This window comes from Lipotes vexillifer, unplaced genomic scaffold, assembly GCF_000442215.2.
Source record: "Lipotes vexillifer unplaced genomic scaffold, Lipotes_vexillifer_v1.1 scaffold205, whole genome shotgun sequence".
Lineage (NCBI taxonomy): Eukaryota > Metazoa > Chordata > Mammalia > Artiodactyla > Lipotidae > Lipotes > Lipotes vexillifer.
This window is the reverse complement of record NW_006781396.1, coordinates 537,520-551,634: the sequence shown is the minus strand read 5'-3', so window position 1 is coordinate 551,634 and position 14,115 is coordinate 537,520. Positions and strand designations below refer to the sequence as shown.

At 39.3% G+C, this 14,115-nt stretch overlaps 1 protein-coding gene across 2 annotated transcripts in view; it reads right to left on the bottom strand.

Moving 5' to 3' along the window:
* The window catches only part of PLA2G12B (phospholipase A2 group XIIB), a 20,471-nt gene that overhangs the window by 2,336 nt on the left and 4,020 nt on the right, over nt 1–14,115 (bottom strand). For both annotated transcript variants that reach the window (XM_007454671.1, XM_007454672.1), the window contains exons 2-3: nt 7,357–7,445; nt 3,726–3,891 (exon numbers count right to left, since the gene is read on the bottom strand). In XM_007454671.1, the coding sequence (XP_007454733.1) occupies nt 3,726–3,891; nt 7,357–7,445 (255 nt within the window). The remainder of the gene's footprint in view (nt 1–3,725; nt 3,892–7,356; nt 7,446–14,115) is intronic.

The window sequence follows — 14,115 nt, the reverse complement described above, 5'->3', positions numbered from 1 at the left end:
TACCGCCAAAAAAAAAAAAAAAAAAGGAATCTGCCTGCCAATGCAGGGGACACGGGTTCGATCCCTGGTCCAGGAAGATCCCACATGCTGTGGAGCAACTAAGCCCTTGTGCCACAACTACTGAGGCTGCGTGCTGCAACTATTGGAGCTCACATGCCTACAGCCCATGCTCTGCAACAAGAGAAGCCACTGCAATGAGAAGCATGCGCACCGCAATGCAGAGTAGCCCCCACTTGCTGCAACTAGAGAAAGCCTGCATGCAGCAACAAAGACACAACACAGCCAAAAAAAAAAAAAAAAAGCATCAAAAAGGAAAAAATACTTAGGAACAAATTAAACAAAGGAGTATAAGACCTGTGCTCTGAAAACTATAAAACATTGTTGAAAGAAATTAAAGAAGACCCAAATAGGTGGAAAGACATTCATGTTCATCGATCAGAAAACATAATTTTGTTAAGATGGCAATACTCCTCAGGGCTTTCCTGGTGGTCCAGTGCAAAAGAATCATCCTCCTTACAATGCAGGGGACGCAGGTTTAATCCCTGGTCAGGGAACTAAGATCCCACATGCTGCAAGGCACCTAAGCCCACACACCACAACTACTGAGCTTGCACACCTCAACTAGAGAGCCTGCGTGCTGCAAACTACAGAGCCCACGTGCTCTGGAACCTGTGCACCACAACTACAGAGCCCACGCGCCCTGGAGCCTGTGTGCCACAACTAGAGATGAGAAAACCCACATGCCACAACTAGAGAGAAGCCTGTGCACCAGGACAAAGAGCCCATGAGCCGCAATGAAAGATCCCGCATGCCTCAGCAAAGACCCCGTGTGCTGCAACTAAGACCCAAAGCAGCCAAAAATAAATAAAATGAATAATAAATAAATCTTTTTTTAAAAAGATGGCAATACTCCTCAAATGGATTTACAGAGTCAACAAGAGTCCTATCAAAATTCCACCTGCCATTTCTTGAAGAAATTGACAAGCTGAACCTAAAATTCATATGGAAATGCAAAAGATCCAGAATATCTGAAGAAATCTTGAAAAAGAGCAAAGTTCAAGGACACTTCCTGATTTCAAAATTTACTACAAAATTACAATAATAGGAACAGTGTGGTATTGGCATAGGTCAATGGAATAGAATTGAAAGTCTAGAAATAAACACTGCAATTATGGCAAATTGATGTTTGGCAAGGGTGCAAAGACAATTTATTGTGGGAAAGAATAGTCTCTTTCAACAAATGGTGCAGGAACAAATGGTGGGAAAGAATAGTCTTTTTCAAGAAATGGTGTATGTCCACATGCAAAAGAATGAAGTTGGACCCCTTTCTTACACAAAAATTAACTAAAATGTATCATAGGTCTAAATATATGAGCTAAAACAAAACTCTTAGAAGAAAACTTAGGAGTAAATCTTTGTGACCTTGAGTTAGGCTAAGCCTTTTTACATATGACACCAAAAGTACAAGAAAAAATTTTTAAAAGGATAAAATGGACTTAATCAAAATATAAAACTTTTGGGCTGCAAATTATATCATCAAAAAAGTGAAAAATCAACTCATAAAATGAGAGAAAACATTTGCAATTCATATATCTGATAAAAGATTTGCATCCAGAATATATACAAGAAGTCTTATGACCCAATAATAAAAAGACAAATAACCCAATTTAAAAGGGGGCAAATGAATAGACATCTCTCCAAAGCAGTTATTTAATGGCCAATAAGCACATAAAAAGATGCTCAACATCATTAGCCATCAGGGAAATGCAAATCAAAACCACAATGAGATATAACTTCACACCTACTAGGGTCTGTAATAAGATAGATAATAACAAGTGTTGGCAAGGATGTGGTGAAATTGGAACCATAATACATTGCTGGTGGGAATGTGAAATGGTATAACTGTTTTGGAAATCAGTTTGTTATAAAATTACCATATAACCCAGAAATTCCCCTCCTATATATATATCCAAGAGAAATGAAAACATGTCACCACAAAAACTTGTACATAAATGTTCATACCAGAATTATTCATAATAGCCCCAAAGTGGAAACAACCCAAATGTCCATCAATTGATGAATGGATAGAGAAAACATATTATATCCATACAATGGAATGCTATTCAGCAATAAAAAGGAATGAAATACTGATACATGCTACAATATGGACAATCCTTGCCAAGTGAAAGAATCCAGTCACAGAAGACCATATATTTTATGATACCATTTTTATGAATTGTCCAGAATAGGCAAATTTATAGAGGTTGAAAGCAGACTAATGGTTGCCTAGAGCTAGCCAGGGGAACGATGTAGTGGGACTGCTAATGGCTCTAGAGTTTCTTTTTGGAGTGATGAAAATGTTCTAAAATTAATTGTGGGGCTGATTGCATAACTCTGTGAACATATTTTAAAAAGCTTTTAAATGGTTGAATTTTATAGTATGTGAGTTATGTCTCAATAAAACTGAACAACAACAAAAAAATGAATGATCAGAGAATTTCAAGCAGAGGGAACTGAAGAGGCAGAAAGATTTGCGCCATCAACCCACATAGTTTGGAATAGTAGAAGTCAGGAAAGAAATCAGAAATAAGCAAGATGATGCTGGAGAGGTAGGCTAGGACTGAATCAGAAAGGGCTATGAATGTCATGCTAAGGACTTGGATTTAATCCTAAGGAAGAGGAACCTATTGAAGGACTTACACGGAGGGTGGAGATGATCAGATTTGTCTGGTATGAAAATATACCTGGTCTCTATGGGGTCAATAGATTGGATGGGACCCAGAGATTGGGTTAATCTGTAGTAACCAGGCAAGTAATATATCAAAGAGATATTTAGGAGAAAGAATCAATAGGATGTTGCTTGGAGGGAGTAACTTGACCTGACCCTAGGTTAGCAGCAGGCACTTTTTCACCTTTTGTAGGTACAGATAGAATGATACTCCCTTTTACAGGGCCTAATTAATTATTCATATTTTCAAGCCCTCACACATTCACTTCAGGACGACACTCTAGACATTGATCTATAACAAGATCCGAGATTCTTCCTGCAGCTTTCTCGATGGCATGGGGCCAGCTCTTCATAAGCCTGAATTTCAAACTTCACCGTCTAAAAATATACAATGCTAATACCTGGATGTAATGTTCGGGCTTCAGAAACTAAAGGATTACAACTTTTCCTAAGGTAAATTAGGAAAAAGAAATTACAGAATCAGTGCTAGAAATTAGATAGGTAAGCAGTTGTTTGAAAATAATTATCCTCAAAGATATAGAGACCTTTACACAAAAAAGACAGATTTTTAAATTAAAATTCTTTCCCTGACGAGAACAAAATAAGAAAAAAAAAAAAGGCTTAAACCCAAGCATGTAGTCCTATACAGAATAATTCCTGATATGGAAAATTATTTAACAGTGGAATGGATAACAAAAGCCAGTTGGGCAACTCTTGTTCTGTCCTTAGAGGATAGATTTTATTTCTCTGGGAAGGCTTTGGTATGGCCCTGTCCATCAGGAATGGTGCCAGCAGCTCCTGGGCAGGACAGCAAGAACTTTAGTGAAGGATTGCCCAGAATCTTCCTTCCCCCTTGCTTGCATTGGTCACAGAGTTCTATAAAGAAAGATCAGTGAGCTCTGATGGTCTCTTTGAGTAAAAGGGCTCTGGCTACATTTCTGTGTGAAAACAGGAACAAAACTCCCTGCTCATGGGTAGATGCACTTAAGATTCCTACCTGCTATGTTGGAGACAAAGCCCAGACTCCGCTTAAGGTCAGAGCAGATAGAGTGGAGACACCATCGGAATTTTGCATCACAGCGATACTTGTTGGCACCGCAAGTGTCATAACAGACGTCCAGCTGGTTGCAGCACTTGGTCATTGCTGGAATGCCCAAGTCCATCTGAGGAAAAGTGAAGGAAGAAAATGCCACGTTTAGACCAAGGACCTTAGGCAACCTTGCCTACCTTGTTCTCAAATTCCTGTTACAGATTCAGATCAATTCAGAAGCACCGATGACTGGAAAGAATACATCAGGTTGACAGTCACAGGATGCTAAGTTTTGATCATGATCTAGTTATTAGTTTAATAACTTTGAATGGCCCACTTTTCTTCTTTTTCTTTTAGGGTTTAGTAATTTTCAAATTCACAGGCCACTATAGTGCTAAAAATAGAAATCAGAAAGTTAGGCAAGAGGGCATAGCTTCAAGACTTGCAAATTCAACTAAAACCTATGCTATATGAAATTTTGTTTAAACAAAAGATTCCAAGGCTCAGAAGTATGAAAAGTTAAGCCTCAGTTCATGAAGAGGTCACCAGCATTTATCAGGGATCCAACCCATGCAGCACTGTTTTAAGTATGTGTATATGTGTTTGTATGTGTCGAGGAGCAGAGTGGGGATAGAACATAGTTCCTGACCACAAGGGGACTATGATCAAACAACAAAGTAACACACACACACACACACACACATTTATAAAGCATCCTAAACAATTACAAATGTGTCATAAACTAAGTTCATAGACTGCCACATGTACAGTTACCAAACAGGAATTTTTTTGAAAGGATTATTAGAGATGATGGTAGACTTAAGATACAGCAGGTAAAGAAAGGAAATAATGAGCATATCATATATGAGCAAGCCAATTAGTTTGTTTAGTCTTTCAAGGGTCTTAGCAGGGTGATGTATTATATATTTTTATTATATATATATATATTTTTTTAATTAAGGAGAAAGGCAAGTTGATAGATGGCCTTGACATCCAAAATAGCAAGTTAGATTTGATAAAGACTCTTGAGGAAGGAAAGGACATGATACAATAAGTGATTAAAGAGGACTAATCATTCTGTGGTTTATAAAACAGATGAGAACAGGGTGAGTTTAGACATGAATCTTTTTTTTTTAACATCTTTATTGGAGTATAATTGCTTTACAATGGTGTGTTAGTTTCTGCTTTATAACAAAGTGAATCAGCTATACATATATATGTATCCCCGTAACTCTTCCCTCTTGCGTCTCCCTCCCTCCCTCCCCATCCCACCCCTCTAGGTGGTCACAAAGCACCAGCTGATCTCCCTGTGCTATGCGGCTGCTTCCCACTAGCTATCTATTTTACATTTGGTAGTGTATATATGTTCATGCCACTCTCTCACTTTGTCCCAGCTTACCCTTCCCTCTCCCCGTGCCCTCAAGTCCATTCTCTAGTAAGTCTGCATCTTTACTGCCGTCCTGCCCCTAGGTTCTTTTTTTTTTAGATTCCATATATATGTGTTAGCATACAGTATTGTTTTTCTCTTTCTAACTTACTTCACTCTGTATGACAGACTCTAGGTCCATCCACCTCACTACAGATAACTCAGTTTCGTTTCTTTTTATGGCTGAGTAATATTCCATTATATATATGTGCCACATCTTCTTTATCCAGTCATCTGTCGATGGACACTTAGGTTGCTTCCATAGACATGGATCTTTTGCAGTTCTTCTCATAATATAGACTTGGACTTGGATGGAAGCTGTGAAAATCTGGTTTTGAGGTATGGGTGGGGATTGATTAACCAGCTATCATAGATCCTTTCCTCTTGGGTCTCCTTAAGTGTTCTCTTGTTTGAACTTTTACTACAAGACCACCTAGAGCAGAATATGGACTTTGGTAGTTTAAAAGGCCCTTTTAAGCAAAAACCAAGACAAAGCATTATTACATTAAGAGATAATCTAACTCATTAGACTAGGCAAAGGCCTGGACTCAGCAATTCTGGGTAAATTCCCATCATCTGATACCTGAAGCAAACTACTTTGCTTGCACCTCACCCCTAAACCTAAGAATACATCACAACAGAGGTAACAGAATTGGATGAGTATAGTGGCTATCATTCAATTCAACTCAATTGGAAATTCTTGAACTAGTTCTAAATAATATTTGTACCAGTAAACAAAATGACATTACTCCCAAAATAGAGTACATACCACTTCCTTAGCTACTAAATTGATATCAAGTAAAAGATATTAGCCAAAAATACATTGTTTCTCTAATATATATTTGGAAGGATTGTCTTCTGTGTCCATTCACGTATTGATGATTGTGGACCAGGTTAGGCGTACAGCTGTGAAGGTTGTGCAGTGAACAAGAGTGTCATATCTAAGGGGGCACCTTCCCACAAGACATCATAGATTTATATATTTATTAAGAAAAATATCCAGCCAGTGGCAGGCATTTCCTTTTCTTACAAAATCAGTATATTAAGCTTAGTTGGTTTTTGTTGTTGTTGTTGTTGTTGTTGTCTTGTGGTGCGTGAGCCTCTCACTGTTGCAGCCTCTCCCGTTGTGGAGCACAGGCTCCGGACGCACAGGCTCAGTGGCCATAGCTCACGGGCCCAGCCGCTCCGCGGCATGTGGGATCTTCCCGGACTGGGGCACTAACCCGTGTCCCCTGCATCGGCAGGCGGACTCTCAACCACTGCGCCACCAGGGAAGCCCTAAGCTTAGTTTCTGACAAATGGAAGAAAACCATCTTGAGGAAAGGGAACATTTTTTCAATTTGCACGAAAATGCCACATGGGTGAGCAGCATTTTAGTTAGAAGAATAAACATTATGCTGCTTAGAAAATTACTACAAAAATCTTTTGAACCAGCAGAAAAGTGAAGTTTAGCCTGATTAAGACACCAACTAAAGGCATAGCTAAACTATGATTTTAGATATGAAATCCTTCTACCTACATTTTACATGAAACCTCTTTTCTAAAGGGAAAAAGGTAAAAGGGCTTCCAAGGGGTCTTAAAAGAAATTAATTATTCCTTGTTTTTAGAGGAAGTCGACAGTTTGAGAAATGGTCAGAGGCAAAATGATAAATGTTTAGCCAGTGGCTGGTTGTGTGTGTGGGTGTGTGGGTGGGTGGAGGTGTGTTTGCAGGTTCCTATGATGTTAATACTCCAAACATAGTTGATTTGACGGTACCGTCACCAAGTCAGCCGCTTGCAAAAGTGCTGAGGATACAGCAATCAGCCCTCACTGGTACTGGTCAGTACCAGTTTGCTCCAGTACATCACTGGAAAGTCTCACCAATTTAAATAAGTCAAACTTGTCAGATGTATTTCAAATTAAGTTATGTTTGGTTCACTAAGGCTCAGCTGATATTTGCATTGGTGCTTTCAGAGTTCACTACACAATGGCTTATCTAGGGGATAGCTGCCTCTGAGAAAAGGAAATCAGAAACTTTCTTTGAAAATGATCTCCCTTTCTCTGTATCCAATTTAAAATACTAATCATATTTCTCAATCATATTCCTTAAATGTTAAGTTCCATCAGTGGTAACTCTTGGATTAGTTTTAGTTAAAACCAATCAACTAAGAAAACAATGGTGGTGTACATACACTTTCTGGTACCTTGAGACCCAGGAAATAGGAACTGCAGCCGTTGGGCTCCTGAGACTTGTATCCAGGTCTGGGCATTGGTGCCTTTCCTAGCAGGGGAAAGAGAGGAAAGAAGTGGGAAGAAATGTTTAGAAATTAAGCATTTGGGAACATTTACCAAATAAAAATCATCTAAAAAGCATGTTCAGTTTTTCCTTTAAAAGTCACTGCTCCTGGGACTTCCCTGGTGGCACAGTGAAGAATCCGCCAGCCAATGCAGGGGACACAGGTTCAATCCCTGGTCCGGGAAGATCCCACGTGCTGCAGAGCAACTAAGCCTGTGTGCCACAACTACTGAGCCTGGGCTCTAGAGCCCGCGAATCACAACTACTGAGCCTGCGTGCCACAACTACTGAAGCCCACACGCCCAGAGCCTGTGCTCCGCAACAAGAGAAGCCACCGCAGTGAGAAGCACGCGCACCGCAACGAAGAGTAGCCCCCACTCGCTGCAACTAGAGAAAGCCCGCGCGCAGCAACAAAGACCCAATGCACAGAAAATAAAATAAAGAAAATTTTTTTAAAAATTAAAAGAAAAAGTCACTGCTCCTCACCAGACTTAAATTAGGTGGTGATGATGATTATGATGATATCATAAAAGAGTAATAACCTTCAGACCAGGTTGGCGTTTTTCTCCGAATATTGAAGAATTTTATGAGCACTTATTTACTAACAATTCTAATGTTTCTTACATGCACAACCTTGAAGATAAGGTCTGTGGCAAAACCAAACTAAAACTCAAGGTTTCTCATTCTTCTATCCACTGTAAGACCACATACTATGCACAAAGACCTGATCATACACTTAAGGGATCAGAATTAAAACAGTACCACAAACTTTTTTAGAATAATGTGAAGGAAATTTTGCAAGATTCCATAAATGCAGACAAAGCATTGTTGGCCAAAGGGCAAAGAAAACACCCCACTGAAACATTTTAGGCATTTGTGTCACAGAACTAAGGAGAAACTATCCGAAAAGCTTTGGATTTCTTGGTTTCTCCTACTTGGCTTTTGGGTAATTTTATAATCTTGCAAATGCATACAGAGAAGCTTTGTCAGTGTGTCAAGGGTAGTCATTATAGATAAAGATAACCTTGACCTGAGATGACCTCAGGACAGTCATCTGCAGTGAGTATTTTTATCCCATTATCCAGGTAAGGAATATGAGGCTAAGAGGTTTTGTGACTTGCCTGAGTCATATAGAAAGTGGGGGGAATTGGGATATAAATCCAGATATCCTGTTTGTCTCCAAAGCCCATGTTCTTTCCCCAGTTCCTTTGCCTCGTGTAGCATATGCAAGACATAACAGAAGACGGAGGAAATAAGCTAAGAATTAATCCTCCAAGTGAGACACATGGCATTTCCTCTTTCTTTTCTTTAATCTTCTCCTGCCAGGTATTTTATTTTCAATTATTTTGTATTATGAAATATTTCAAAACTGAAGTCAGAGAAACAAATACCCATGTACCCACTACACAAACACAATGAATGTTAACTTGCCAAACATACTGTAAGTATTTCTTCTGTTTAATTAAATGGTGTAAGTACAGTTGAAGCCCCTTTGCACCCCATCTTTCTGTTTTAATTCTTAGGTAGGAAGTCTATGCTTTAGAGCCCTCCCTCCTTATTATTCTTAAAAACCGCCTTCATTACTCCTGGACTTTTACTCTTGCATATGAATTTGAGAGTCAAATTAGTCTACATGAGACATGTAGCTTATGTCTACAAGAGATGAAATGAGGATTTGTATTTAAAATACATTGAATTTATAGATTAATTTGGAGACAACTGACTTTCTTATAATATTCTGAATTCCCAAACATGGGCCTAATATAGCTTTCCATTTACTTAGGTCCTCCTTTATGTCTTTCAACAGAGTGTTATAATTTTCTCCATATGTTTATTCTACCTCCTACATACTGTATTATTCAGATGCTTAAACAAGATAGGATATCTCATCAAGATCCAGAATTAAGTCTCAGAAGCCTGGAATGATAAATCTGACCTTTTCTGGAACCCATGCTGCTTCTAACCTTCAGCTCTACCAGCCCTGGAATTTAGCCCTGACTCTCATGGTCCAAGATGGAGCTTCAGCCAACACATCCATATTACAAGCAGCAGGATGAAAGAAGGAGGTGGAAAGGTCAGAGCTCCTCTCTTTAATATACACACTCCAGAATGTTACACACATCACTTCATCTTACTTCCCTTTAGCCAGACCTTAATCAAATGGCAACACCTAGTTGCAAAGGTGGGCTAGGAAATGAAGTTTTTCTTCAATGGAGGCAGCCATGAGCCCTGCTGGAAGTTGGGAGGAGGGCTTATGAATGTAGAAAAGGGGGACAATAAGCAGTCTCTGCCACAATCTGTTTGGGTATTTGTTGCTGTGGTACAACATGTGTATATGATGGTGTTTCAAGGTGGCCCTCAGTGATCCCCATCTCCTGGTATTCATAACCTTGTGTATTGTCCTAGGGTTGGTCTGTGTGATCAACAGAATATGGCAGAAGTGGAGCCATGTTGCTTCCAAGATTACATTATAAAAGACTACAACTTCTAGGAAGGGTAAGCTGGGACAAAGCGAGAGAGCAGCATTGACATATATACACTACCAAATGTAAAATAGGTAGCTAGTGGGAAGCAGCCGCACAGCACAGGGAGACCAGCTAGGTGCTTTGTGACCACCTAGAGGGGTGGGATAGGGAGGGTGGGAGGGAGACGCAAGAGGGAGGGGATATGGGGATATATGTATACATATAGCTGGTTCACTTTGTTATACAGCAGAAACTAACACAACATTGTAACACAATTATACTCCAATAACGATGTCAAAAAAAAAAGGCTACAACTTCTGTCATGGAAAGGTCCATTGGTAAAAAACTAAAGCTTCCTGCTAACAGCCACATGAGTTTGGAAGGAGATCTCCAGCTTCAGTCATATCTTCGGAGACTAATATCAACAGGCAGTGTGACTACAACTTTAGGAGAAACTCAGAGCCAGAAACACCCAGCAGAGCCCCTAGATTCCTGACCCTCAGAGACTGTGTGATACAATAAATGTTTGTTATTTTCTGCTGCTAAGTTTGGGGGTCACCTGCTACTGAACAATACTTAACTTTTGCAGTTGCCATTATGATTTGCATCTCTTTTTCATTACATTTTTTTCTACGACAGCTTTATTGAGATGTAATTAATATATTATACGTTCACCCGTGTAATGTGTGTAATTCAATGGGTTTTAGCTTTTCACAGAGTTGTGAGACCATCACCACAATCTAATTTTAGAACATTTTTATCATCCACATACCCATCTTTAGCAGTCACACTCCATCTTTCACAGTTCATCCATATTATTTTTATGGCTGAATAATATTCCATTCTCTGGATGTACCACAGTTTGTTTATTCATCCACCATTGATGGACGTGGTGGTCATTTCCATCTTTTGGCTATTGTGAAGAGTGCTGCTATGAATAATTGTGTACAAGTATTTGTTTGAATAACTGTTTTCAGTTCTTTTGGGTGTACATACCCGAGGAGTGGAATTGCTGTGTCACATAGTAATTCTGTTTAACTTTTTGAGGAACTATCAGCAGGCTTTCTTCAGCAGCTGTACCATTTTGCATTCCCACCAGAAATGCACAAAAATTCCAATTTCCTCAATCCCCCCAGTTTCACTACAATGTATCTATAGGTGGACTGTGTATCCTTAGCCCACTTGGAACAATCTGAAGACTCAGATGTCTTTCACCTCTGGAGAATTCACAGCCCTTGTCTGAATTTTTTATTTTCTTCATTCTCTATAGTTTCTCATTCTGGGCCTCTTATACTGAATGGTGAGTCTTTTTAATCCTGTCCTTCATATATCTTAATCTCTCTTTCATATTTTCTATCTTTTTCTCTCTGTACTGAATTTTTACTAGCTTCATCAAATTTATTTTCCATTTTACTAATTATCTCTAGGTTGACTAACTGCTAGGTTATCTGCTATGTAACCCATCCACTGAGTTTTTTTCTTCTGATGACTATAATTTTCATTTCTTGGAGTTCTATGTAAATGTTCTTTAAATCTGTGTATTCATTTTCATTGAGTTCTGTTTTTTAATTATGTTTTCTATTGCTTCTTTTATTTCTTTAATAATTTCAAATGTTATTTTTTTATTATCTCCATTCCTTGGGATGCCGTTTCATTTTTTGACGTCTACTGACTCTCCCGCATGGTGGATTATCTTTTTGAATGGTATGTAATTGCTTTCGGGAGGGCTTGTTTTTCTAAATGAATTCCTGTGCCCTGTGTCACATACTACAGAGTAGTCCCTAACTGCTTTTGCTGTGGCTCTAGGAGTCCCAAGATAAGTGAGACACATGTCTTTATGTTAATTTCTCAGCTTGGGATACTCACACCAGGCCAGCTGTATAGATTCAGATTCCTCACCTATGCATAGTGTATGCTTCAAGTAGTGATTTTTTTTGTTTTGGCTGCATTGAGTCTTCATTGCTGTGTGTAGGCCTTTTCTAGTTGCAGCAAGCAGGGGCTACTCTGCCTTGCAGTACGCAGGCTTCTCATCACGGTGGCTTCTCTGGCTGCGGACCACAGGCTCTAGGTGCGTGGGCTTCAGTAGTTGTGGCTCACAGGCTCTAGAGCGCAGGCTTAGTAGTCATGGTGCACAGACTTAGTTGCTCCACAGCATGTGGGATCTTCGTGAACCAGGGCTCAAACCCATGTCCCCTGCATTGGCAGGTGGATTCTTAACCACTGCGCCACCAGGGAAGCCCAGGTAGTGATTTTTCTTAGTGGATGTTCTTTATTCCTCCTCCAAGCTCCAGCCCCAGGTGGACAGAAAGCATTCTTGCTACTTCTTGGAATATTGGATAATACAATAATCTAATCCCTTTTAAACAGACTAGACAGTTTCTCAAGCTCTAAGCTTTATGCAGACTGTTCAGTTCCAACTTCCCAATTCTTACTGGTGAAATTTACTTTTTCTCTCTCTGTATGAGCTATAAAGCCCATTCCTCAGCCCCTGGAGTCTATATATGTTCCAGACTGACACCCAAAAGGGCCATGGCAGCATCAGCTCCTGCTACCACTTTGGCTTTTTGTTTCCCCTTCATTTCTAGAACTTGAAGTTTTCCCTTTATTTCATTCTAGGTTGAGTGTGTGTTTTTTGTTTTAATATTTTATTTCCACCCCGTCTTGCTTGTTAGTTGTAATGGAGAGGTCTTGTACTTGTTGACAGTCCACCAGCCCACCAGTAATCCCTGCAATTACTTTTCAAATGTCTTGAGAAATATAACTTAGCATTGATACTCTACTAACCTGCCATGTGTGTGTGTGTGTGTGTGTGTGTGTGTGTGTGTGTGTGTGTGTGTAGCACTGGGAATAGGGGAATGGGTAAAGTGTATTAAATAATATTAGTAATCAAATTACACATATGAAAATAATCACACTATGTCATGCAACAATTAAAGCATATTGTCTCTTGGAGGTGAGACTATGGTGATTTTATTTTTTCTTCTGATTGTTCTTTTACAAATGTTCTACCTATGCTATAGCTTTATAGAAATCAGGGAAAAAATTTCAATGAAGAAACAAATGTCTAAATTTGATGGTGAAATTTAACTCTTTAATAATTTCGCTGATAAAGGGCTTTTGCAGCAGACTCAGTCCAGTTTCCTGAGTTACCCTCTGCCTTTTTTTGCAGGTGGTAACTCACAGAAGATAAAACTCTGATATCCCAGTTTGAAAGCTAATGGGACACCAACTATAGATATGTCCCACCTGGCCTGATATTGATGACAGTTTTTTTTTTAATATTTTACGAAAGCTATAGAAATTCTGTTTGAAGCTTGAATTAAAAGTTCTAAGAAAAAAGGTGATGGTTTGAGTCCAGACAGAAATCAGGTACTATATCCTCATATTACAGTTGGAGCAAATTTGAGTTGTGTTGAGTCTTTTCAGTGTGATGTTTTGAGTCTAGGCATCAATAATGTACAATGTCCACAAACTAATTTTATTTTTTGGTTTTGGCTATTTATAGGAGTGGGAGGCTGACCATCTGATCTTCTGGATGAGGGCTTGGCAAACACTGGCCCAAGTCCAGCCCATTGCCTGTTCTTGTATAACCTGCCAGATAAAAATGATTTTTATATTTTTAAATGATTGGGGGAAAAGTCAAAACAAGGATAATATTGTGTGACATATGAAAATTATTTGAAATTAAAACTTTAGTGCTCACAAAAAAAGTTTTTTTTCAGAACACAGCAACACTCATTCCTTATGTATTAGCTACAGCTGCTTTCACAGAAAAAAGAGCCGAATGTTATGACCTTGATGTGAGGATGGTCTTTTAAGCAAGACAAAAACTGCAGAAGCTGTAAAGAAAAGGACTGATAGACTGGTTCTTAGGAAAATTTAAAACTTCTGCATAAAGTGAAACGCCACAAAACACTTAAAAGACAAATGAGTGAGTTAGGCATGAAACCCGAAAGTTCTACCTGCAGGAAGGTCCGCTGCCTCCAGGGCCCCACCGTTTTTTCTCTCTGTTTTGTCACTGAAAACAACAGTAAAAATGTCTGGTGCTTTATCACCCAGGCCAAGGGTTAGGCCTCTTAGGAGGGTGTGGCCCTTCTCCCCACCCAGCTGGTTACCGCAGAAGTGGCTCTGTGTGCTCCACTAGAGGTCTACGTAGGAGTCCAAGGGCCATATTTGAAGGGCACATTCCT